This window comes from Biomphalaria glabrata, chromosome 5 (genome assembly GCF_947242115.1).
Source record: "Biomphalaria glabrata chromosome 5, xgBioGlab47.1, whole genome shotgun sequence".
Taxonomy (NCBI): Eukaryota; Metazoa; Mollusca; class Gastropoda; family Planorbidae; genus Biomphalaria; species Biomphalaria glabrata.
This window is the reverse complement of record NC_074715.1, coordinates 30,496,858-30,523,585: the sequence shown is the minus strand read 5'-3', so window position 1 is coordinate 30,523,585 and position 26,728 is coordinate 30,496,858. Positions and strand designations below refer to the sequence as shown.

Genomic DNA, 26,728 nt, shown 5'->3' with positions numbered 1-26,728 from the left:
GACAGCGGGCAAACTGTCCTTCTCGAAACTGACGAGGTAAAACTTGATACTCAATGTGGCTCCTATGACGAAGAAAAAATATGTCCAACAGGTTCACTAACGATCTCTCACCCGTTATGAATGAACGGTTTCTCTGGTTGTAGGTCGGTTCAGCATATGAAGATCAGGCGTTGCGATGATTACGGTCCTGACGAAGGTCACCCTGAGTTAACGGCTCGTTGAACGTGCGATCAAACAGGCGACGACTGCTTGTAGATCTAGAACAAAGTCACTCTGCGATGATGCTGTGTTCAGCCGTACTCCGATGAAATCTTATAACTTCGAGTGCACGACCCTCACCTGAGTAAACGTTCTGCTTCGAGGTCCGGTACGATGTTCGTCGGGCTTCGAGGTTCGGGGTCGCCACTGTGATGTTGCTAGTTCAGGCTGTCTTGAAGTCAACCAATTACTCTGCAATCGTTTGGGTGTAATTGTTCGGGTGTATTACGTGTAGTTGACCAACAACACAAACAAGAACTGGCACATCGATTGTAACAGGTGAAGAGATGTAGTCAACGATGATGAACAAGTTAATATATATTTATTATGATAAAAGGCCACAGTAGAAGTCTCTGTCACTAAACACGTCGTTACCCTGGAATGTTCTAACGCTAACTGATTTTCCGGTCTCTAACCCAACATATCCCAAACGTCACTAGTCCCGTTCAATATGCGTCTACTATGGTGCGTCGCTAAATAACTAAAATAACTAACCTATATAAATAAGGTGTCTAACAAAAGACACTTGTTATTGCGTATCTGAACTCATACAAAGACACTTGTTATTGCGTATCTGAACTCATGCAAAGACACATGTTATTGCGTATCTGAACTCATGCAAAGACACTTGTTATTGCGTATCTGAACTCATGCAAAGACACTTGTTATTTGCTTTTCGGTATTCGGACGAATTTTAGTATAGAATTCACACAATTTGTATACAAATTTATTACTTATGTTAATAATATATACTCATTATTTATATTTCAACCTATTTTTTTATTATTTCGCCCCCTCTTCTAGTATGTTGACCGATTTGGTGGGGTCGGGAGGGGGCAATGGTATCAATACCGCCCCCCATACACTTTCGAGTTGGGGGGCGGTCCAATTTATTTGTAGAAATCACAGCTTTCTAACAGAATCAATTAAATATCTATATGATTAAAACTTGTTATTGATATTTTAACCGATCTTTATATTATGTCGTTCCCTGTTTACCGTTTGGGGGGGGGCGAATACCTCTACTGCCCTTCCCACCTAAACCATTTGAGTGGGGGGGGCGGTCCTACTTTTATGGAGAAATCATAGTTTGTGAACAAAATTAGTTGAATTAATCTATAAATTTTATATTATGTCGCTCCCTTTCTAGTATCTTGGTCGATTCGGTGGGGTTGGGGGTGGGGGAGGGCGATTGCATGTACTGCCCTTCCCACTCTAGCCCTCTGAGTGTGGGGGGGCGGTCCTATTCTTGTGGAGAATCATAGTTTGTGAACAAAATTAGTTGAATATCTATATAATATAAACTACGTATTGATATGTGAACCCATTGTATATTATGTCGTACCATACTCTAATCTAAAATTTTATCATTAGTAAATTTAAATGAAAAAGGGTTGCACCAGGTGGGAAGGGCGATATATGCAATTGCATTTCCCCCATCGGACAAACCAATACTTTTTCTTTTAGTATTATAGTTTAGAAATTACAAAATTAAAAAAATCTGCCACTAATATAATTTATATATACTATAAATTAAATTCTTATATCGAGTCGCCCTACCTTTTTTTTTATTCTTTAATGCCAAAATGCAATCTTTAGCAGAAATTATTAAAGGAGCGAGGATTAATCGTTTTCATTCTACCGCCCCTCCCATTTCCAGAGTTTATGTAATTTCACATGAATTTATCATAATTATTTTAAGAAAGACTTTGCATTGGAAAAGTTAGAATTCAAACGAAATTTTTCACTATAAGAATCATGATTGAGATGAGCTCTAAACCGAAAAAAATACATTTATAGTCGCCTTTTTCCAACCTTTACTCAATCGGATATTTTTCTAGTTAAATAAATTTGGGACTATAACTCACAACTTATACTACGATGTTATTGAATATTATTTATCGAATAATTTTTTTTCGGCGGCGATCCTCAAAGCCAAAATCTAAATATGTGGGGTATCTTATCTTTTCAAGGAACAAATCGGTTTTATTTGCAATGTATTAAGGGCCTATAAATTCATATTAGAATATCTTTCAAGTACAATATTATTCAAAAGGTCCTTTTTTATAGTATGAATAATGAGCTTTAGGTCAGGGGAATGCGTTTCTGCAGTGAAAAATGCCAGAAAACGCTTTTGGCGTCGGGGCTTCGCCCCGAACTCCATTGATGAATAATGAGCTGTAGATGTCAGGATAATGCGTTTCTGCAGTGAAGAATGCAAGAAAACGCTTTTGTCCTTTCGGGCTTCGCCCCGAACTCCGTTGATGAATAATGAGCTGTAGATGTCAGGAAAATGCGCTTCTGCAGTGAAGAATGCAAGAAAACGCTTTTGTCGTCGGGGCTTCGCCGCGAACTCCATTGATGAATAATAAGCTTTAGATGTCAGGAGAATGCGTTTCTGCAGTGAAGAATGCAAGAAAACGCTTTTGTCGTTGGGGCTTCGCCCCGAACTTCATTGATGAATGATGAGCTGTAGATGTCAGGAGAATGCGTTTCTGCAGTGAAGAATGCAAGAAAACGCTTTTGTCGTTGGGGCTTCGCCCCGAACTTCATTGATGAATGATGAGCTGTAGATGTCAGGAGAATGCGTTTCTGCAGTGAAGAATGCAAGAAAACGCTTTTGTCGTTGGGGCTTCGCCCCGAACTCCATTGATGAATAATAAGCTTTAGATGTCAGGAAAATGCGCTTCTGCAGTGAAGAATGCAAGAAAACGCTTTTGTCGTCGGGGCTTCGCCGCGAACTCCATTGATGAATAATAAGCGTAGATGTCAGGAGAGTGCGTTTCTGCTGTAAAGAATACAAGAAAATGTTTTTAGCGTCGGGGCTTCGCCCCGAACTCCATTGATGAATAATAAGCTTTAGATGTCAGGAGAATGCGTTTCTGCAGTGAAGAATGCAAGAAAACGCTTTTGTCGTTGGGGCTTCGCCCCGAACTTCATTGATGAATGATGAGCTGTAGATGTCAGGAGAATGCGTTTCTGCAGTGAAGAATGCAAGAAAACGCTTTTGTCGTTGGGGCTTCGCCCCGAACTTCATTGATGAATGATGAGCTGTAGATGTCAGGAGAATGCGTTTCTGCAGTGAAGAATGCAAGAAAACGCTTTTGTCGTTGGGGCTTCGCCCCGAACTCCATTGATGAATAATAAGCTTTAGATGTCAGGAGAATGCGTTTCTGCAGTGAAGAATGCAAGAAAACGCTTTTGTCGTTGGGGCTTCGCCCCGAACTTCATTGATGAATGATGAGCTGTAGATGTCAGGAGAATGCGTTTCTGCAGTGAAGAATGCAAGAAAACGCTTTTGTCGTTGGGGCTTCGACCCGAACTTCATTGATGAATGATGAGCTGTAGATGTCAGGAGAATGCGTTTCTGCAGTGAAGAACGCAAGAAAACGCTTTTGTCGTTGGGGCTTCGCCCCGAACTCCATTGATGAATAATAAGCTTTAGATGTCAGGAGAATGCGTTTCTGCAGTGAAGAATGCAAGAAAACGCTTTTGTCGTTGGGGCTTCGCCCCGAACTTCATTGATGAATGATGAGCTGTAGATGTCAGGAGAATGCGTTTCTGCAGTGAAGAATGCAAGAAAACGCTTTTGTCGTTGGGGCTTCGACCCGAACTTCATTGATGAATGATGAGCTGTAGATGTCAGGAGAATGCGTTTCTGCAGTGAAGAACGCAAGAAAACGCTTTTGTCGTTGGGGCTTCGCCCCGAACTCCATTGATGAATAATAAGCTTTAGATGTCAGGAGAATGCGTTTCTGCAGTGAAGAATGCAAGAAAACGCTTTTGTCGTTGGGGCTTCGCCCCGAACTTCATTGATGAAGGGAACCTTATAGCGTTGCCCCACTTTTCCGCCGAAGGTTGAGAAATGCTGCTTTTTAAAATTCTCATATATATATATATATATATATATATATATATATATATATATATATATATATGTGTGTGTGTGTGTGTGTGTGTGTGTATGTGTATGTGTTTTCTGTACACACGTTTATGCATAGAGTTAGGGTTTACTGGGCGTTAGGGTTAGGGTTTGGAAAAAAATCGCCCCCCCCCCACTCCAAAGTTCTGGATCCGCTAGTGCTGCAATATAGTTTAGAGTTAGGGTTAGGGCTGCCCAAAATATGGACCGATCTTGTGGCTATGTGTCGCCCAAACGTCAGCGCAATTTTGTAGAAAATAACACAGACACAAAAGAGATATTTAAAATATTCTTCCCCTATTTGGGTTCTTAATCTTTCTTTAATGGAGTTAATTCTTATTGGTTTTTCTTAAGATCAAGATTTATTTCTTTAATGGAGTTCATTCTTACTGGTTTTTCTTAAGATCAGATTTATTTCTTTAATGGAGTTAATTCTTATTGGTTTTTCTTAAGATCAGATTTATTTCTTTAATGGAGTTAATTCTTATTGGTTTTTCTTAAGATCAGATTTATTTCTTTAATGGAGTTAATTCTTATTGGTTTTTCTTAAGATCAGATTTATTTCTTTAATGGAGTTAATTCTTATTGGTTTTTCTTAAGATCAAATTTATTTCTTTAATGGAGTTAATTCTTATTGGTTTTTCTTAAGATCAGATTTATTTCTTTAATGGAGTTAATTCTTATTGGTTTTTCTTAAGATCAGATTTATTTCTTTAATGGAGTTAATTCTTATTGGTTTTTCTTAAGATCAGATTTATTTCTTTAATGGAGTTAATTCTTATTGGTTTTTCTTAAGATCAGATTTATTTCTTTAATGGAGTTAATTCTTATTGGTTTTTCTTAAGATCAGATTTATTTCTTTAATGGAGTTAATTCTTATTGGTTTTTCTTAAGATCAGATTTATTTCTTTAATGGAGTTAATTCTTATTGGTTTTTCTTAAGATCAGATTTATTTCTTTAATGGAGTTAATTCTTATTGGTTTTTCTTAAGATCAGATTTATTTCTTTAATGGAGTTAATTCTTATTGGTTTTTCTTAAGATCAGATTTATTTCTTTAATGGATTAATTCTTATTGGTTTTTCTTAAGATCAGATTTATTTCTTTAATGGAGTTAATTCTTATTGGTTTCTTAAGATCAGATGTATTTCTTTAATGGAGTTAATTCTTATTGGTTTTTCTTAAGATCAGATTTATTTCTTTAATGGAGTTAATTGTTATTGGTTTTTCTTAAGATCAGATTTATTTCTTTAATGGAGTTAATTCTTATTGGTTTTTCTTAATATCAGATTTATTTCTTTAATGGAGTTAATTCTTATTGGTTTCTTAAGATCAGATTTATTTCTTTAATGGAGTTAATTCTTATTGGTTTCTTAAGATCAGATTTATTTCTTTAATGGAGTTAATTCTTATTGGTTTCTTAAGATCAGATTTATTTCTTTAATGGAGTTAATTCTTATTGAATTCTTAAGATCAGATTTATTTCTTTAATGGAGTTAATTCTTATTGGTTTCTTAAGATCAGATTTATTTCTTTAATGGAGTTAATTCTTATTGGTTTTTCTTAAGATCAGATTTATTTCTGGTATAAAAAAAAAACATGTTTACGTTTTCGAAATTGCAGGTTTTTGGACATTTCCAGCTGCTGTCTTGGGCTAGTCATGTTCTTGACATCTTGTGAAGTGAGTTTGCTGCTGTCTTGGGCTAGTCATGTTCTTGACATCTTGTGAAGTGAGTTTGCAGCTGCCTTGGGCTAGTCATGTTCTTGACATCTTGTGAAGTGAGTTTGTGTCTCATTTATGCAGCCAGATAGTCAGTTGATTGCCGATAAACTTCAAAACATCTAACATCCCATACATTAATACAAATACTAAATCTAGATCCGCGGGTGGGGGTTCTTATAAAAACATTATCTTGTTGTTTGTTGTTGTTTTTTTGGTGATATATATATATTTGGCGATACATATATATATATGTTCCAACAATTGACCTCATTCCAAATGTTGGTTATATCTTCTTTTCATTATTATTAACTTGCCTATGGATTAGGCCTACGTCCTATGCGTCTCTTTGTGTTCATCTACAGTGCATGTTAATTAGAGATTTAATCTCTGCCAATTAAGTCTTTGTTGTTTTTTTTTCCTGACTGATTCAGGGCTTTCTGCGTGTTTCATTGAGCTGTGTTTTTGTATTTGTAAGTTAGGGTTTTATGTTTTTATATCTTGTTTCTACTATACTTTTGAGTCTGTCCTAAAGTCTCTCTAAGATTGTGATCTACTAGTAGTGTGCTGCCATACCACTACGAAGCGCGAGGTCTGTTTCGTTTGAAAATTCGTTTTGTAATCTAGTTGTTTAGTTTTTTCCTATTACTAAACTATCTCGTACATTATAGATCTGACTAATCATTGTATTGGAATTTTTCAATTTAAATTTGGTAATTGTTTGGGGTTTTTTTTTCATTTACTTATAATTAAGAAACTTTTTTTGAAAAACTATTTTTTTTTAACATGACATTTTATTTCAATTTAATGTTTTTATTCACTTTTTATACAAAATTATTTGGCAATGTCTTCTATTGCATTATTTTATTGTGTAGATTGTATTATTTTTATAAAGTTCTGTAATGAATCATCGAATAGAGACCTAACAACATGGAAGAACAACAAACACATAGGCAGCAATTTGAAGACACGCGCACACACACACACACACACACACGTTGAACTTGCACACACACTCATGATGTACATGCGAACTAAACAGTGAAAATAATAAGCTCCAAATGAACAGATGACATGCAAGAGTTTATTTTAACAAAATAATAATAATTAAGAGCTAAATGTTTTTAAAAAATGCTAAGGTTTTATTTATATTTATGCCTGATTATTGAACAACTAGATGTATATGCTGAATTTAATGACTTAACTACTTATTGAACTAAGCGTACTAATTTGTGTCAACTCCAATGCCCACATGGTCTAGTAAATCTGTCACTGCATTGGCAGCAGACGAGAAAATAACGTTGAGCAAACAAATAGTATTAACATTTGAAAACAGAAATAAGTCAAAATTAAAAATACAAAGGTCAAATACAAAAAAAAAACAAAAAAACATCATTTTTGGTACATACAGACTAATGACAAAAAATCACACAATATGCAACCAATCAGTCATTGCCCAACTTTCCTGTCCTAAAGTCTCTGTTGCCTATGTATTGTTCTACTTGGCAATCGACTACTGTATTTAGTGGTCGTGAGGGGAAGCAGCCACTCTTGATCGAAGTAGGGTCACCTCTTCAATGTTTATGTCAGGTAGATTTTGTGTGGCCACGAGCTGGAGATCCACGGTAAGCTGACTAGAGATACACACTGAGAGCTCAGGACGACTCTGACTGAGTTTGTGTGTCACATAATTCACGAGACTATCACAAGTAGTTTTTGGAGCATGAGAAAAAAGCTGAAAATTCACCAATCTTGGAGCGTTAGTTAGAAGTTGCTCGATGGCGAAGCTATCGATGTTTTCACTGTGGGAGATAATGCAGGCTCTCTCAAGTTTCGGCCACTGGGCTATGGATGAGAGCATATCTTCGTCCACCGGAAAGTACGGATGTTCCACTCGGAAGTCCTTCAGTTTTGGAAAGCATGGCAAGGTTGTAAGCATCCCTACTTTTCTGGTGCAGTGACTTGATATAGACAAACTCTCAAGGGATACACACCCTCGAGCTATTGCTCTGAAAAAATTCGCAAGCTTGTCGCCATTGAGTCCCGTTAGCTGTAGTGTTTTCAGTTTATTCCAAGCACTTATGTTCTCCAGATCATCATCAGGTACAACCACAGTAGCGAGGCACCGGGACAAAATGTTGTGATGTCGGGGCAGCCCTGAAGGGTCGGTGAAACAAGACTGGTGATAAGCTGCATACAGCTCAAAGTGTTCAATATTTGGGATTGCTCTGATGAGCCCTTTAAGGTCAAACTTATCTGGCGTAGTTTGGTATCTGCACTTGGGAGAGCCCGAACCATCTATTACAGGCAAGTAGCATGAGCTGCATCGTCTGCTAAGCCTTGGATTATCTGAGCTAGGGCAGTTGTGTCCAGTGTACAGGCAGCAATGTGATAAGGAAAGGCTTATTAAGTTAGGTTTTAAAGATAAGAGCGCTGTGATACTGCTGAAGGGTGGTGAGTTCAAGTCTGTCATATGAACGTGAGCGCCACTTATGTTTAAGTGAACCAATCTCACGCACTGGACGAGTAAACTCTGGAGGCCGGTCAGGTCTTTGACCAATGGATCGTTGTTAAAGTCTAGGCCCAAATAGCCCACAGCATGTCTCAGAAATATACTGGGGCAACTGTGGAGATTGATGCTGACTAGCTGTCGGCAGCAATGTGACAGAAAAAAAAGACTTTCAGAATCTACTGTTTTGTTTCCAGCCAAGTTTAGATACTGGAGATGATTGGCTGTTGTAAAGTTAAACACATCGTTAAATATAAACATGTTCGATCCAGCAATGTCCAAGTGAACAAGTGTGTCCATGTTAGCCATCGCATCCTGGTAATCAAGGTCGCTCCACTCTGGATTAAAATCATTCGTTGGTTGGAGCAATGTTCTCAGTTGGACTCCCACCATGCAGACAGAGCGTAAAAGACTGTAAAAAAATATTGTCGCCGTCTCATCTTGAAAATTGCTAAGGGACATCACCTTCATGTTTTTCAGACTGCTGACATTCTCCACTGCAGGACTGAAGTAATACAAGGGGAAGCACCTGACGTTGTTGGCGCAGCCGTAGACGTAGAGTTCCTCCAGGCTGTGGAAGTAATCCACAAAACTAGATCCGCTACTAAATCTGACTAGGTCTTCCGGTTGGCACTGAATATGGTACCGAAAGTGAATGCTCAGCTTGCGGATCCGAGACAAACACTCCTGGACTGCCTTGCAGCTGTTCACTTCTTGATTAAACTTTTCAATGTCACGGATAGAAATAGACAAGCTGGTCAGGTGAGGTAGCTGGGATAACATTTTACAAAGAGAGGCCTCGTCTATTTTCACTTGCATTAGATGCAGCGCACGGAGATTTGTGCATCTCAGTAAAGAGGTCAGCTCCTCGAGATTGATCCAATAACAATAGTTGAGATCAAGAGTATGCATCTTATCAAGGATAGGTTCAATATATTTTTTCAACATACCTGTCTTCAGCCAATATTGTCTAGTGCAGATGACAGTATGAGCCACTGACATGTCCTGGGCAACAGCAGCGATACGTTCACTCAGCAGACGTAAAGTAAACAAATCCTTTAAATCTGTGATGTATTGAAATATCTTCAGTAGCACTTCATCGGACAAGAGGTCTATATATATTTTGTTGGAAATGTTGGCCATTTCCTCAGGAAAACTTCAAGTTATTTATCACTTCACAGTATTCACTATTTATCCAGAAATGAATTAAGCCATTTAATTTAAGATAAAATTTGTATGAGTCGTAAGATTTCTTCCACTTTTATACAAGGGATCCCGAAATACTGATGCCTGATACTCTGACCAATCAAAATCTTCCGTTGTATACTATTTATTTGGTTTCTCACAGGTCACCCCCTGACCGCTTGGCCACTCCCCCGTTGTGATAAAATAATTAAGACGCGTCTTTGCGTCATCCCCATTCTTTTTTTCTTCTTCTATTGGTAGATCTAGTTGTAAAACCTTTGCCTTGAACAAACACATTGTTCACTGGCCTGTTGTCCCCAGGATAGTGACCTGTACACAATAGCCAGGCTGGGTGCAGGGGAGGGAGTGAAAAAGAGAATCTTACCTAGGCAAGTGCTTGAGAACAAAACCTTCCACTCAGTGGACTTGTCACTTCCTGGCTATTGTTCTGACCACCCGACTTCATCGTAATAGCTTATAGAGACACTCTAGTTTGTTACATAGTTATCTGCTTTGACTTTGGCTTAGTTTCTTCAAGTATTATAGTGCTGCCCAAAAAAGATCGAATGCATGATATAGAGATTGTTTACAATGTCTAGACATTCTATAGAATGAATAGATCTAAGTCAGTCAAAGCAGAAAATGTCTTATTTTGAAAGATATTTATAAACAAAATATTAATACATCAATCTGAAATCAAGAATTTAAATGAGAAAACACTTCCTCATTTTAGATATCATTCTTTTTTTTTTTCTAACATAGCCCACACAGTAAAGTTCAATTTTAAGATGATTACACTTTTTTTTTGGGTATACAGATAGACGCTCTTTTTTTTTTTAATGGCAAAATCTGTTTAAAAATTTCAGACAAAAAAAATGAATTACACCTTGTTTACAGCCTTGTTTAACTCGATAAATTAACTTCTGTTTTCCACGGTCATCACAACAAAACTTTTGATCAATTACTAAGTCAAAATCTAGCCAGAATTGGTCCTAATCGTAGTTGGCTTGATCACAATATTCTTTTCTTTCCCCTTTCCTACAACACTGTCTAGGTAATGATGTATGTTTTGTTGTTGTCTATTTCGGCACTACCAGCAAACGTTATACACCGACGGGAATGCGAAGGTCGTTTTCAATTAGTCTTTAATCCATCTCGACTGCCTTGCCTTTATTACGAATTCACCTTGTGTCCACTCGACCTTGAAGTTTGTATTCCCGAGGCAACGTCTGATCTAGATAGGTCCATGTTTCACACATTGGACGGTCAACAAAAGGCAGTCGTGCCTGAGGTCTGTGATTGCAGCCTAAATAGAGTCATGGTATGGACCTCAAAGATGGTTTGGACAAAGTAGGGTACACTCGACAAACAAATTGTCCAAACATATTGAATACTTGACAAGTGTCATACCTACACCCCCACCCACACGCCTACTTGGACCACTGACCAAATGGGTCTGGACTGTGGTTTTGACTTTACACTTCCTAAAGTCACAAAAGTGTGGAGCCTGTATGTAAACATACTTGATATAATTCAAGGTGGGAAGTTGCTGAAGGGGAGATTACCAGATTCATTTATTAACCTTTCATTACTATCAATCCATAAGTTTTTTTAATCTATTGCTTGAGCAGTAGATGTAGACCTTAGGAGTCCATTGCTTGACCAGTAGATTTAGAATAGTCCATCGCTTGACCACTAGATGTAGAACAACTAACAACACTTAAAAAGGGCAATACAACACACACACACAGGCACACCTCCTGCTCCAGTGCTATATTCATTCTCTCTGTCTCTCTCTCTAAAACACATACCATTTCACGCCCATTCAGTCGAAGGATCGAGTCTTGCAATGATAATCTCATTACGACCTTTACATGTAGATCATTTAGATAGAAATCTTTTGGTAAGAATAAACCCCGCTATTATTAGTTTTGTGTAGTCTATCTGTCATCTGTCCATCTGTTACGTTTTGATCTCAACATGTTGAAGAGCTAGGGACAATCGAATTTCACCATCTTTGGAGGTTTGCAAAGTTTAGGTGCAACGGATGTTTTTTTTTGCCTTCCGAAAGCGAACCGTTTTATTTCTAACATTAATTATGCATTCCTTTTTTTTTTCCATAAAGATACTCCTCTTTTTAAATAATAGATAAATAAAAAGGGAGATTATACCATCAACGAGTTATAATGTTTGTGTATTATTTTGTAGTATTTTTTTACATACAATTGTGTTATTTTTTTTTAAATATAATATTCTTGTAGTGTCCCCTCTCGCTCTTCATTCTGTTAATACGTGTATATACTAATATAGAGTAAAACGTAAAATACATTGTAAAGCTGGGTGTGTGTTTTTAATTAGGCTCATCCAACAATTGCTTCAATTTGATGTTGGGGATTTAAACACTACCACACGTATACTGCATGACGTCATCATCAAAGGTGTGTTGGAAGATGGGGACATCTTTTGAGAGATAAGATAAGAACGATTGCAATATTTATGATCATGCCGCTGAACTCCTGACGGTCACTTCATCCCCAATTAATGTTTTTGTTCATTCATTGTGTAAAAGTAAGCCTACTCTTACGGCTTTGACTTGAAACATTCATTCCATCTAATATAGAAATAGGCTGAGGTCTATTTTTGACAGGTCATTATCACCTCTTCGTTCTTGTGGAGAAATCTAATAATAGATGAAATTAAGTAGTAAAATGCTCAATGTATTGTAAAGCTAAATGTGTTTTCGGTTAGGCCTATATTGCTTCTATTTGATATACAGAAGGTCAATATAATGTGAAGCTGAATGTGTTCTCAATTAGGCCTATATTGCTTCTATTTGATATACATGAGGTCAATATAATGTGAAGCTGAATGTGTTCTCAATTAGGCCTATATTGCTTCTATTTGATATACATGAGGTCAATATAATGTAAAGCTGAATGTGTTCTCAATTAGGCCTATATTGCTTCTATTTATTATACAGGAGGTTAATAATATTCTGCGCATACCACACAACGGTTAGGTGGAAGTAGTGGAAATCTTTTGAGAGCTAAAGAATAATTAGAATACTTATGACCATGCCGATGATTACTTATCATCAAAGGCTAAGGTGTGGTGGATGTAGTGGTTATCTGTTGAGAAATACGATAAGAATGATAGGAATAATTACAACCATGTCACTGATAACTTATCTCCTTACGGCCATCTTTCACTTCTTTATTTGTCATACGCTTTTTTTTAAAATATGGGCGCGATATTTTTAACCCTGAGATGATGTTTTATTTTTTTAACCCATCCTGGAGCTGATTCATATCGCCTACAGACGATTTGGTTTAATACCCGCTTAAAGATTAAAGTTATAACAGAGACTATTGTTACATTATATATATATATATATATATATATGGCTCCTTTTGTCTCGAAAGGCAATGGATGCGCCCAAATGAGTCACTGGTTTTGGCTTAATCTTGAGACGGGGCAGAATCTGGTGTGGCTAATCATATAATATATATAGGGTTATCGGGTTCAAATCTCGGCGAAGACTTGGATTTTGAATTTCGGGATTTTTAGGAAGCTCCTAAATTAACCAAACTCTATTGGGTACCTGACATTAGTTGTTGTGCAGGCCACATGACACCCTCGTTAACCGTCGGCTAAAAAAATCAGGTGACTTTAAATCTGTTCACCTCTATCTCGCAAGGTATAATAGGAGGGTTCCCGGTAATTTCATTTCAAGCTACTTCATTTCCGGTCTTTTCATCCCAGGTCATCCCAGGTCACATCATCCTCGGTCATTACATCCTCTAATCTTTTTATCCAACAAATGACAATTGTAAAGATTACGTAATCAACAATATATTGTATAGTTATTAGTGATAACAAATCTACATTGTTCCGTTGTTTTTTTTACATGAAAAATTTACTTATACCAAAATGTCCAGAAATTTCATTATCGATAATTGGTGGTTCCGTTGTTGTAAAAAAAAACAACAACATATTTTCAAAAGAATTGTTTGTAATTACTCCTCTGGCTCATATTTCATTTAATGTTCTTGCCACTAGGTCTTGATTTATCATTATCGATAATAGGTTGTTCCAGTCTTTAAAAAATGAAAAACAAATCCCCAAACATTAATTGACATCGCACTTCTGACTTAGGCCTACATAAATTAGGCCTATAATTACTAATAATAACATTATTATGTTTGTTTTTAAGTGATAAAGAAAAATCTGTCGGGGGAGGAAGGCGCCTCTTGGTTTGTATGTAAACCCAAACTCTTTTTTGTACTATTGTTCTTAATACTTCGAATGTAAGTTGTAGGTTGACAATGTATTTTAAAACATACCTAACCTTTTCTCCAGGAACGTTTACTGCGAAATGGAAGACTACAGCAGAAACAGGTCTACTGAAGAAAAAGAAGAAAGAGTGGGAGTTCCAAGAGGTCACCTATCTGAAATGTTCGGACCATGAGCAATGTGAACTGCTGATTCCTTTGACTCACAGGGGAAAGTTCAATGCCATCTACGAAAAGGGTCAATTAACCCAAAACGCTGTATATAGCATTAAAGACATTCTCTCAGATCTTTCACTTCCGGTCAAAGTTCGTCTGCTGTTTGGAAAGGCTCCCGTAGTGCCTTGCATATTTACAGGTAAACTGACTCGATAATAAGCAAGCTTTGTTAGTGCTGTTGGAGATGTTCACCATCAACTAAACAATGATCAAGACGATTGAGTTTCACTGTCAATTAAATGAAAGAAAAAATGGATTTATTGCGTGGCAGTAGATTATCGTATCCAATAGCCATTGTTACCACTAGTTAGATCTAGTGACCTAATTGTTTTTATAGAATTGGAAGTCACAGAGTGAAAGTAAACTGTTCCATCCTAACTGAAATTCTTTTTCTACAATAAAGAAAGGAAAAGGAAATTTTTGATTCTGCTAAAAAGTGCTAAAAAGTACTAAAAAATGAGCTAACATCTTTGACAAACAAAACCAATCAACACTTCCTTTATTCTCTACACCGGACACACCAGCTGGCTATTTATAGTTTTTTTTTCCCGTCATGTATGAAAATCTCCAATAGATAGCCTGTTGAGTAAGAAGCATTCTCTGTTAGTTCCGTGGACAGCTCGCAAAGCTGAAATGTCAATAAAAAATCACAGACGGTTTTGAAATGGCGATTTTTTGACGCGTGAGGTTCTGACGCTAGTTTATAAAAAACAAACACGTTATTTTGTTTTGCTAACTAACTGTTTTAATATTTAAACCGTTTTTATTTTTATAAAATGACACAAATTTTTACAACTAATTACTATTTATAGTACAAAACATGGTCGACTATATTAAGGAACATGGAGGGGGGTGTATATCTAATTTAAAATGTAAACTTTTCTAGGCTACAAATATTTTACAGATTTAGCATATTGTGTACATAAAATTGTACGCATTTTAAAAATAGGGTTAGAGGTTGTTGTTATTGTTATTTCTTATTCATGCTGGTAACTCTACAAACACGACAAACCATTTAGGCACTTGAACGTTTTTCTTCCATAGGTCTTGATTTCAAAGCAGCCCATCCTCACCTCATCCCCTTGTGCTTAGGTCATAGATGTTCATCAACACAGAACCATGTGTTTATAACAATCAGTTCATTGAATACCTCTGAACACTGACAGTATACAACTAATAACAACACCTGGAGGCCAAACAACCACCTGGACAGCACTCTCTCCCAGTCTCCCTTTGCATGTGAATGGTCGAGGAAGCAGACTATGAATAGGGTTAATATAATTCTATGATAGACTCGAATCAAAACTGTACATTTGAAGCCAATAAACTCCATTTCATTATTTTTATTGTTATACATTGTAGAGCTCTGAGGATATGATATTTCAAATATTCAAGATTGCCAATCTGCTGGCCTAGATCACTTGTGTAGGGTGTGCGAGGGAGGATGGTTTCTATTTCTATATTCGTGATGAAAACATTCACACCTTTTATCTGCATTGCTTACCAAACAGATGACTATGGAATAGACTTTTCAGGGGCCGTATCTGAGTTTATGCTTCTCACAAACTCTTACTATAACCTTTGCTGTTTTTGTTGTAAATGGCTAATTATTATGATGCGACAGTGAATCTAATTATAATATGATGTTTAAAGAGGTACACTTAAAAAAATTTTCCAGGTATGTTAATTATCAGGAGCGCACACGTGATGGATTCTGTGGTGGGCAGTACAATATTAAACACACGGAACGTGTTGTTCGAAATGCCTGTCTCTTCACCAGTCAAGGTAAGACGAACTAGAGCAAGTATTAGGATGGGACCCCACCCACCCAGCCATGTTTTTTTTTTCACTACTAACCAATTCAACTGCGATTTGATTTTTAAATTTAGTTTAATTTCTACCTATTGTAAACTGTACGATGCATCTTCAATGTCATTGAGATTAAATGTGACTTTTCTTTGTTCAACATCCACGGGCTAGTGCCCACATTTCCTCCCATGTTAATTGAACTACATGTATTTCATTCGGACCTGTGCAGCTCGTTAGGCTAGGCTGGCTATCCACCCAGGCAGTCGTCTGTTTTTTTTTAAAATTATTTTAGAACGAGTCATTACATGCTCCAGTCACTTGGCGACTTAAGGGAGGCAATGGTATTAAAAACAAACAAACAGGTCTTTCGGATCTTCTAAATAAATTGCATTATTGTATGCTCTTTAAATAAAATTGGTACTAGTTCATTTTTTTTTAAATTGTAATAGTTTATGCGAAAATCTGATTAAGTTATTATGCCGTGTAAATTTCATGCCTTTTAGCTAAGGTAACTATCATTTTCTATACTTTAACATTAGTTCTTTGTCGTATCAAAGGCTAGTCATCGAACAATCTTGTAAATAATTCACATCGATTTTGTCAATTTTTGCTCTGATTACATACATCTTATCTTATCTTATGAAATAAAAACGTTACTTCAAAACAGATAGTAATGAGTTGAAATGTAACATATTAGAAGCTCTCAATATGTATCAATACATTTACAATAGACGACGAATCTTCTAGTGCTCAAAGCATAATTGAAATTATTGTCTATACGAAATAATCATTAAATCTAGAACTCAATACAGTTCATTGATTAATCCGTTCCACTATTTGAAACAATCAATCTGGTACTCATACAGTTATGTTTGTGACAGTGACACAGGTGAATACTGAATGTTATCAGGCAACGAGTCGCCTCGTTTGTTACAAAAAAAATGAAAATCTTTTTTCCAGGTTAAGTACGTGTCTGATGACCAGGTCTTCAGAGAGATGACCACATACAAAGACGCCCAAAAGCTCTGTAAGAAGTACGCCCAAGTCTTCAGCAGTATGATCAAGCTGGCGCCCGATATGGACACGGGTCAAAAGGTCATCTTGCACGTGCCCACAGACCCTTCTCTCATGCGGCAAATCGACGAATCTCTCCGTGCCTTAGATTTGATTACTGACATCAGCTTGACCAGTGAACCCAAAGACCATCTTCTGGACACGGGCTCCATGGACAGTGGAGACCAGGTGGTCATCCCGCCATCAGGAAGCCTAACAGAAATAACAGAATACAAAGGGAGAGAATCACACACGTTTGTTTGATGTATAGTGTATAAACTATGTACAATGTAAAGTGTAGCCACTACTAGCCACTAGATTTGTGTGTGTGTGTGTGAGTGTGTGTGTATTTGCGAATATGGTCACATAAAATACCAATATTAATTCAAATGACTGAATCACACTAGGTCTATATAAATTACTGGTGACTATATAAACATGTAAGAAGGAGTGTCAGTTCTTACGCCCTAATAAAATAATGTATCAAAGTTATTAGTCACATGTAGATCTCGTCTTCAATGTATTTATCTCTTTTGTCATTTTTGTCATGTATTAAGGTGTATGTAGAGTATGAAAATCATTATACGCCAGAATCACTCTATAAAGTTTCATGATCTATTGTATCAATGTTTGTTTGTTTGATTGCTCGCGTTAATTTACATTGAAGAAAACAAAGTGTGTTAAAATTTGACATTTACATCTGTAGTTGAGTAATTGTAGTAATAAAGCTACTGATATAATTTGCAGCTCTGTTTGGGGTTTCTATTTTGTATTGATGTTATAGTAAATATTGTTTATATATTTGGAAGAATTATTTGATTAGGAAACTTTTTTTTTAGCAATGACGAAAAGGTTAAAGTTGCTGTCACTAGTGCGCTAAGCTGTAATTAGGAATGAGACAAGTTCAAAGCTACTTTTAAATAAAATGTGTTTGCAAAAGAAACTGTCACGTTAAGAGACGAGTCCGTTGAAGAAAACTTGTTTCAACATAAGCAGTGCTCGAAGGTTGCTGAGCAATGCTGACCAACTGTATGTGTCGGTGAATGTGACGAGCCAGGCTATCGTAATCAAACACTATGCTGGAGTGCAGCTAACTATCCATTATCTTCTCATTGTTAGTGTGAATAAAGCACACAGGCAAGACTTTTTAAACAGTTTCATGCAAAACACTAGAATCAAACTAGAACTGTGAACTAATACAGTCAACCAGGGTCTGTAGTACATCTTTATTAAGAAAATCATGGTCAATGATAAAGGCGGCTACTGTTAGCACATTGAAGAGCTATATGACTCATGTGGTAAATATGTTTAAAAAGTGTAATATTTACACAACATCTTACCTTAAACTAAATTTATCAAAAATATCAGAACAACATTTCACAATGTAAACCAATAATAGAAACCAAAGCTGCATTAAATATTCGCAAAACAAAAACACAATGCATGCAGTGTATACACTATTTACATACAAGAGTACTTTCATATTTTCCAGCTACGTTTGGCTAACTACCTCATCGATACCATAGTCTCTCTTGACCTTTGCCCTGCCAATGTAGTTCTCACTTTCAAGCCTCGCAAACTTCAAACTTTTCTGGTGCTGGTCACTGAGTTCAAAATCCTTAGTGTTGAGCGCCACGGTGAAGAAAGGCTCCGAGGTCACTGCCATTTCAAAGAGTCTGGGCGCCGAATTCATGGTGGACACCACCACTGTATGCTCGTCACTCACGTGACTCAACTCCATAAGACCTGTGAACTGACACTCTTGTTGTGGAGGACTGCCATGCATCAGACGTACTCGCATGCCCTTGATTTTCTTGACATCAAAATCTGTCCATTTGTAGATCCTGCAGGACTGGCTGACTTGGAGGCTGGTTTTAACAAAAGCAGCATTGAGTTCTGCTATGTAAAAGATGCCCTTTGCCTCCAGAGGAAACAGAACATGTTTGCCTCGCTCGTCTTCGCATTTCAAACATCGAACTAACTTTTTCTTGTGTGACTTGCGTTTATTTGTATAGGCAATGGTGTCTTCTAGAACACTCCGAGGGCGATATAATCCAAGTGGTAAAGTCGTCTTTTGAAACAGGTCTCCCTTAAAAAAAAACAACAACGATATATTGGTGTTACAGAATAGCAAATACATGTAAATGCATACAAGGATCTAAATAGCCTATTCTATATAAGTCTAAAATGGTATTAAAAATACTCAGTTACCTTAATAAATTGCTTTGCTTAACAATTAATTACAAATTATTTTCTACGCGCTGGACAAGTTTTAGTTACAATGACCATCACTTTCTTTACATAAATCTAGATTTATTTTAATGTAGCAGTTTTTTTGTACATCACTATAATATTTTACAAATTGTTTTCTCCTGGACTACAAACCATTACATACAGCTTGCTCTGGACGCTGAGCTGAGGGCCTACCATGAACACAGCTCCTTGTCCGTACTTTCTGTATTTTGGTCTTACACGCAATGGAAAGTATGAATCAAAAGATACAAATGATGCTGGATTGGTTATGATGCAAAGAATAACAGAAATTATTGAAAAATAGTTACTGGACTGGGTCTGGAACCTAAAAAGCAAAAGAAAAGGCAGGGAGACCAAAGCAAACAGTAGGGCAAGAGGCAAAGACGACAGGGTGGACATGGACCCAACTAGACGAAATCGGGTCCTAAGCTCCATTGAAAGTCAAAAGGATTAAATCAAGCTAAGTGTATAATGTGTAATAATGCCTTACAGAAAGTTATGGTTAGGATCTATGAGTTAATCTTGTTAAATCTTGTTAAATGTTTATTCTTTTTCTCTGTTGACTATGAACAACCATTTCACATCGTTTGTTGATATCTTCATTAACCAAATCTAGCCATTTCACCAATACTAATGTAATGAAAGGCTAGTACTTTGGATATATTTGTTTATACTTTATGGAGGAGTCAATTATCTTTTCAACATTTCAACATTGCATCAAAAGGAATCAAATCTTTTTGGTGGAAATGGGTTAAAAATAAAAAAACAAACAGGCAGAAAGCTGTAACCAAGATAAACAAGCAAATAGTGTGTCCATCAGAAGTCTGCCTACACCTTCCCCTCCCCCAATTGTTGTAACCAAGATAAACAAGCAAATAGTGTGTCCATCAGAAGTCTGCCTACACCTTCCCCTCCCCCAATTGTTGTAACCAAGATAAACAAGCAAATAGTGTGTCCATCAGAAGTCTGCCTACACCTTCCCCTCCCCCAATTGTTGTAACCAAGATAAACAAGCAAATAGTGTGTCCATCAGAAGTCTGCCTACACCTTTCCCCCCCCCCCCCAATTGTTGTAACCAAGATAAACAAGCAAATAGTGTGTCCATCAGAAGTCTGCCTACACCTTCCCCTCCCCCAATTGTTGTAACCAAGATAAACAAGCAAATAGTGTGTCCATCAGAAGTCTGCCTACACCTTCCCCCCCCCCAATTGTTGTAACCAAGATAAACAAGCGAATAGTGTGTCCATCAGAAGTCTGCCTACACCTCCCCCCCCCCATTGTTGTAACCAAGATAAACAAGCGAATAGTGTGTCCATCAGAAGTCTGCCTACACCTTTCCCCCCCCCCCCAATTGTTGTAACCAAGATAAACAAGCGAATAGTGTGTCCATCAGAAGTCTGCCTACACCTTCCCCCCCCCCCCCCTCTAATTGTTGTAACCAAGATAAACAAGCGAATAGTGTGTCCATCAGAAGTCTGCCTACACCCCCCCCCCATTGTTGTAACCAAGATAAACAAGCGAATAGTGTGTCCATCAGAAGTCTGCCTACACCTTTCCCCCCCCCCAATTGTTGTAACCAAGATAAACAAGCGAATAGTGTGTCCATCAGAAGTCTGCCTACACCTTCCCCCCCCCCTCTAATTGTTGTAACCAAGATAAACAAGCGAATAGTGTGTCCATCAGAAGTCTGCCTACACCTTCCCCTCCCTAATTGTTGTAACCAAGATAAACAAGCGAATAGTGTGTCCATCAGAAGTCTGCCTACACCTTCCCCTCCCTAATTGTTGTAACCAAGATAAACAAGCGAATAGTGTGTCCATCAGAAGTCTGCCTACACCTTCCCCTCCCTAATTGTTGTAACCAAGATAAACAAGCGAATAGTGTGTCCATCAGAAGTCTGCCTACACCTTCCCTCCCCCCCCCCCCAATTGTTGTAACCAAGATAAACAAGCGAATAGTGTGTCCATCAGAAGTCTGCCTACACCTTCCCCCCCCCCCCCAATTGTTGTAACCAAGATAAACAAGCGAATAGTGTGTCCATCAGAAGTCTGCCTACACATTCCCCTCCCTAATTGTTGTAACCAAGATAAACAAGCGAATAGTGTGTCCATCAGAAGTCTGCCTACACCTTCCCCCCCCCCCAATTGTTGTAACCAAGATAAACAAGCGAATAGTGTGTCCATCAGAAGTCTGCCTACACCTTCCCCCCCCCCCCCTAATTGTTGTAACCAAGATAAACAAGCGAATAGTGTGTCCATCAGAAGTCTGCCTACACCTTCCCCCCCCCCCTAATTGTTGTAACCAAGATAAACAAGCGAATAGTGTATCCATCAGAAGTCTGCCTACACCTCCCCCCCCCCCCCAAGATAAACAAATAACAATGACAGCAAGGCACTGCCATCCAGTCGTGACCTCTGTCGAAGGCGCCGATTCAAGTCCAGATTTAAAAGCTCTATGTTTACAGGTGTTTCTAGAGTAATGTGTTTGTTGTTGATACTATTTTGTTCTTGTTGTTGCTTGGTTGTTCCTTTGTGTGTGTGAAACAATACACCAATGCACCTTCAGAAACTAGGATCTTTACAAGACTAAACAATACATAGATCTAGTATCAAATGTTAAAAATAGAAGTGTACGCATTCCAAACAATCACCTCTAGTTGTTGAATGCTCAAGAAACCATCACATTCCTTGCTGCTTAAAAATGACTTGGGCATCACTCGAGTTACGTCCGCGATGGTCAGTAAATGATGATCCTTGGTGTCTAGGTCTTTAAAGAAACCTGTAACCACGTAGCCCGGAGGGAAAAAAAACAACAACAATGTCATGATGACCAGTTACAAAAATGTAAATATGAACAAAATATTTTGAGATAAAGCTTTATTTATAAATTCTTCAAATTACTTTACATTTTCAAATGATTAAATGTGAAAAAATGTGCGCTACTTTAAGAAAGAAATTACCAGCGTATATGTCTGCAAAGGTGATGTCTGGTCCAACTGGACTGTAGACGGTCTTGTTTAAATCATGTGATGCGGGTCTGGAGGTTATGCTTCTAGCGTGAAGCTTGATTCCTCTGACTTCCTTGTAAAGCAACAACGGCTGCTGGAGGTCAATAGGAGCTTCGTTTTCTTTGACAGTGTTGTCATTGCAAAGCTACATTGGAGCATTGAAAAGGATTGTTCTTAGTTATGTTTTTAAGTCAGCGTAGCTTGTTCAACCTCACCAGTACTTTCATAAACAAACATACTATATTGCTTTTCTTTTCCCGGGATTATATGCTTAAACTATGAGCGCATAGATAGATAGGTGGAGAATTGTTGAAATCCACGAAATTTTAATGGATAAATCTTATAAAATTACGAAAGTACCTTCAGAATGAACATTATCTGTATATAAGGCTTGTCTTCGAGTCCGAAGATTAGTTAGGAGTGCAGTATTTCCCGTGGCTGCGCAGCCCCAGCTGTGACCTACATATTTTGCCACATCCACGACAAGCATAACCATTGTCCGCAGGTGGTCGATTTAGATTTTCTTTTCGCCGTCTGCGTTTGTCCTCGGCAGCGGATTTTCTTTTGATATCAAATGTGTATCCCGCGGCCTTCGTGAGTGACCTCCAGCTGTCTCGTTCTGAGGCCGCATGCAACCAGGTGCACTCTTTTCTTAGATACAATAAATAATTGTTTCAAGTTACTATTTGATTCGACAATGGGTGTAGGAGAAATAACGTGTTCAAACTTTTTACCAAACACAAAGTGAATTAATTTATTAAGCATTGTAAAAATATGCCTAATAGACGCCTGTTAGAAATAGTTTGCATCGATCATTACGGTATCATCAGGTATCTCATCATCTTTAATAGCTAACAATGGTTCATTACGGTATCATCAGGTATCTTATAATCATCAGGTATCTTATAATCTTTAATAGCTAACAATGGTTCGTGTGCTTGACACATAATTTTTTTTATAGGATGTCTGTGTATACAATAAATAGTTCATTACCAAACCTACCCATGTCTTGTATGCGACAAGCTTTTCTAAGCGAAGCTTGAACTCCATATTATAGCCATCTTCGAGTTCATAGGAGCATTGGGTTTATCATCGACCACGAATGTCAAGCTATATTAAGTAGAGAATTGACTATTTCTAATGTGTTTTAATATATTAGGACTGGCGTCTATTCAGAAAAAAAAGTCAAAATGTGCACACAAAAAAGACAAAACTCTTGTTATGTTTTGTTATTTCTTGTTATTTCATCTTTAGCAGCGGATCCAAGAAAAAAAAATATGGCATTTAAAAAACCTAGGCCCAATATGTTTATGCTGCTAAGAATACTGGTCCATATATAAAGCTTGGAAGCTGTTGGGTTAGCCTTAGACCGAATTTATTGGACTTTTTACAAAAAAAAAAAAAAAGAGGACAAACGATACATTGTGTAATTATTTTTTTTTTTTGAATAGCTTTTATATAGCGCAACTTTAATGCCTATAGAATGCTCAGAGTTCACACATATCCCCCCCTCATAGATAGCCAAGCCACCTTGATAGGTAGACAAGCCACCTTGATAGGTAGACAAGCCACCTTGATAGGTAGACAAGCGGTTTAGACCTCTCGGCCACACATATCCCACATTTTTCAATCAATTATTTTATGTTACAGATAAAAACCAAACAAAGTCGAAATGCCTTGGTATTTACCTTTACCACTAGAGGGAGCTGGTGGTCTCTCAAAATTTCACTAAGACTCTGAGATCTATGACACCAATCGTAGATTAGTTCCGAGTCATTGAAGGACGCTCTGTATAAATCTATTCCAGGTGACACAGTAGATGGTATCTCTGAGCTGTTCTTCGAAGCTGCTAAGATGTTATAGTTATGTCCTGACATTTCTAAAGTATTAAAACAATGAATAACTTAAGCCAAAGACAAACTAGGTCACACTATTCTCACTATTCTAGATCATAATGTAAACATATTATACCAATAAAAAGACATTAATTCTTTTTGTGACACAATTATGAATGATACATGAATCTATTTCTTACCTGTAGCCAAAGGCCTCTAGTTTGTCAAGTTTTAAAACTCTTGACAATGTGGATCACAAATCTAAATGTATAGTAACCCCATCAAGTGGTTAAACCTAGCAAAGAGTTGTCTAACCTGCTCTATCGTACCTTTCAGCATAAATTAGCCCACACTATATATAAATATATAGTACCTATAGTAATTTAGAATTAGTAAACACTTTATTATTTGACATCCCAGATCTCAAGTAAGTTAAAGTGTAAATGTATCTATTAGTGCAGTCCTTAAGACTTATACAAAGTAAATCGACATAAGCCGTTCCACTTCAATGAATGGAGAAATTCAGATGTGCTTCGGTGTGTATAAACAACCACCAAACAAGGCGCCCTTTGTTGAGAACACTCAAAGCGTGAATATAATTAGACATTGGATTGTGGAAGTTTGGGATTACTCTGCAGGTCATGAGTTACAGGATACAACTGCTACATGCTATATGTTCAACACACGATTTCTCATTATTAAATTGAGGCTGAAAATGCAGGTGTAATGATTTGATCTTTATAAATACTTAAGGTTAAACTAATGAAAATAAGAGTGCGTTTTGAGGTCATCTATATTAAAACATTTCACTTGAAAGAAACTGTGGCAACTTATAGCTTAACGTCAGAAAATGAAAGGGAAAGATTTTAAAATAAAATTATAGAAATTTCTTTTAATAAACCCTAATGCTTTGTTTGATTTTTTTGATAGTTTCATCAAAACGTCCTATATTCTGTACACCAGAACATCCCAAAAGCTATTTATAGTTATCCACCATAGATGATAATTAACCAACTCAATTAAAATAGTCATGTAAAAAAAAAAAGGGCAAAGAAATGTTTTTTTTTTTTCTTGTTGTTTTTTTTTCTCAATCGATCAAAATTTCATGCATGAACAGTTCAAACTATAACATGAAAATTATTATAAAATGGACAGCAAGGTTTAGTATAATCATAAAATGGTCAGCAAGGTTTAGTATAATCATAAAATGGACAGCAAGGTTTAGTATAATCATAAAATGGTCAGCAACGTTTAGTATAATCATAAAATGGACAGCAAGGTTTAGTATAATCATAAAATGGACAGCAAGGTTTAGTATAATCATAAAATGGACAGCAAGGTTTAGTATAATCATAAAATGGTCAGCAACGTTTAGTATAATCATAAAATGGACAGCAAGGTTTAGTATAATCATAAAATGGGCTGCAAGGTTTAGTATAGGCCTAATCATAAAATGGACAGCAAGGTTTGGTATAATCATAAAATGGACAGCAAGGTTTGGTATAATCAGGTAGGCCTAAATGCTTTTTTAAAAATCTAGGTCCAGAATATCTGTTGATTGATTATGAACACAAATTTTTATTTCTGTACATTGTCAAGAGTAAGTGTGATGACTAGTTAGCTCTATGATAAGCTTCTTCTTTCTTCTTCTTCGTTCTCATTGTTATGTTGGAGCGTTCAGATGACTAGACCAATATATGAGATGAACTGCGCAGTAGTTTCCAAATCAGGGAGCTCTCCATATAGTTTTCTTTCTATTGGTGTGTTTTGGGGCTAGGGCCTCTTATGGTAAAGAGAGCAGTTTTGGAGGACATGGTCAGCATTCTCTGGTGACACGCCACATGGGCAAATTTCACTGGTTCCAATTTTTAGCTTCCGGTACATATTTTGTCTTATTTTGTTGTGTCCGGTCCTGAGTCGAAAGATTAAACGATGATCTTGTCGGGATGAGAGCTTGTCCATTTCTCATTTATTTTATCTACTATTAGTTTCTTCATTTCTTCTGGATAGAGGAGAGCTCAATGTTCAATTGTGAGTTTGTTCTCCCACTATTGGCGAGTGTGTCAGCCTTCTCATTTCCTTCAAGTTCTATAGGATAAGCTTGAAAGGCAATGTGAATGTGTCGACACAAACTTGGTATTTAAATAAAAGGTTGTGTGATATCCCGGCATTCTCTTTTACCACTTTACAAAGCAGTTGACACTGTGAGTCGCAATGGCTTGTTGAAGATTTTAACCCGGCTTGGATGCCATCCTCCTTATCGCTATTCTGAAGCAACATCAATGAGGTTCAAAATTGTCAAATCTGATACAATGGCGACCTATCAGCTCATTTCTCTATAGAGAATGATGTGAAGCAGGGATGAGCTTGCAGAATTCTTTGCAGAAATGCTTAATAAAATGAGGAGACGCCTGCATGAGGGCATCAAGTTCCGCACCGATAGCAGCATATAATAAACATGCGGCGCTTGTTCTCACGTACTAAACTCAAAGAGAATCGTTACTGAGCTGCTTTATGCAGATGATTTGCGCCCTTCTTGAACACAGCAGGAGCTTCAATCTTCCTTCAATTACCTCGCTGAGGCTGCTGCCTCGTTTTTATTTAAGAAGAAAAAAAAAAGCCCATGTTGAAGAACAGGCGCAGAAGACAAAAAAAAAAAAAAAAAATGAA

At 37.2% G+C, this 26,728-nt stretch overlaps 2 protein-coding genes across 3 annotated transcripts in view; one reads left to right on the top strand and one right to left on the bottom strand.

Annotated features, from left to right (window-relative positions):
• LOC106073236 (uncharacterized) overlaps window positions 1-17,709 on the top strand; it is a 34,688-nt gene extending 16,979 nt beyond the window's left edge. For both annotated transcript variants that reach the window (XM_013233740.2, XM_013233741.2), the window contains exons 4-6: window positions 13,953-14,240; window positions 15,780-15,886; window positions 16,871-17,709. In XM_013233740.2, coding sequence (XP_013089194.2) covers window positions 13,953-14,240; window positions 15,780-15,886; window positions 16,871-17,227 — 752 coding nt within the window. In that variant the 3' untranslated portion in view covers window positions 17,228-17,709. The remainder of the gene's footprint in view (window positions 1-13,952; window positions 14,241-15,779; window positions 15,887-16,870) is intronic.
• Window positions 17,710-18,168: 459 nt separating this feature from the next.
• On the bottom strand, window positions 18,169-24,663 carry LOC106073230 (uncharacterized). The gene is made up of 5 exons (XM_056029298.1): window positions 24,259-24,663; window positions 23,912-24,102; window positions 22,176-22,368; window positions 21,867-21,994; window positions 18,169-19,052 (listed from the first exon to the last, which is right to left on the bottom strand). Exons 2-5 carry the CDS (start codon window positions 24,098-24,100, stop codon window positions 18,456-18,458), a joined length of 1,107 nt encoding a protein of 368 aa, XP_055885273.1. The 5' UTR covers window positions 24,101-24,102; window positions 24,259-24,663; the 3' UTR covers window positions 18,169-18,455.
• Between the last annotated feature and the right edge of the window lie 2,065 nt (window positions 24,664-26,728).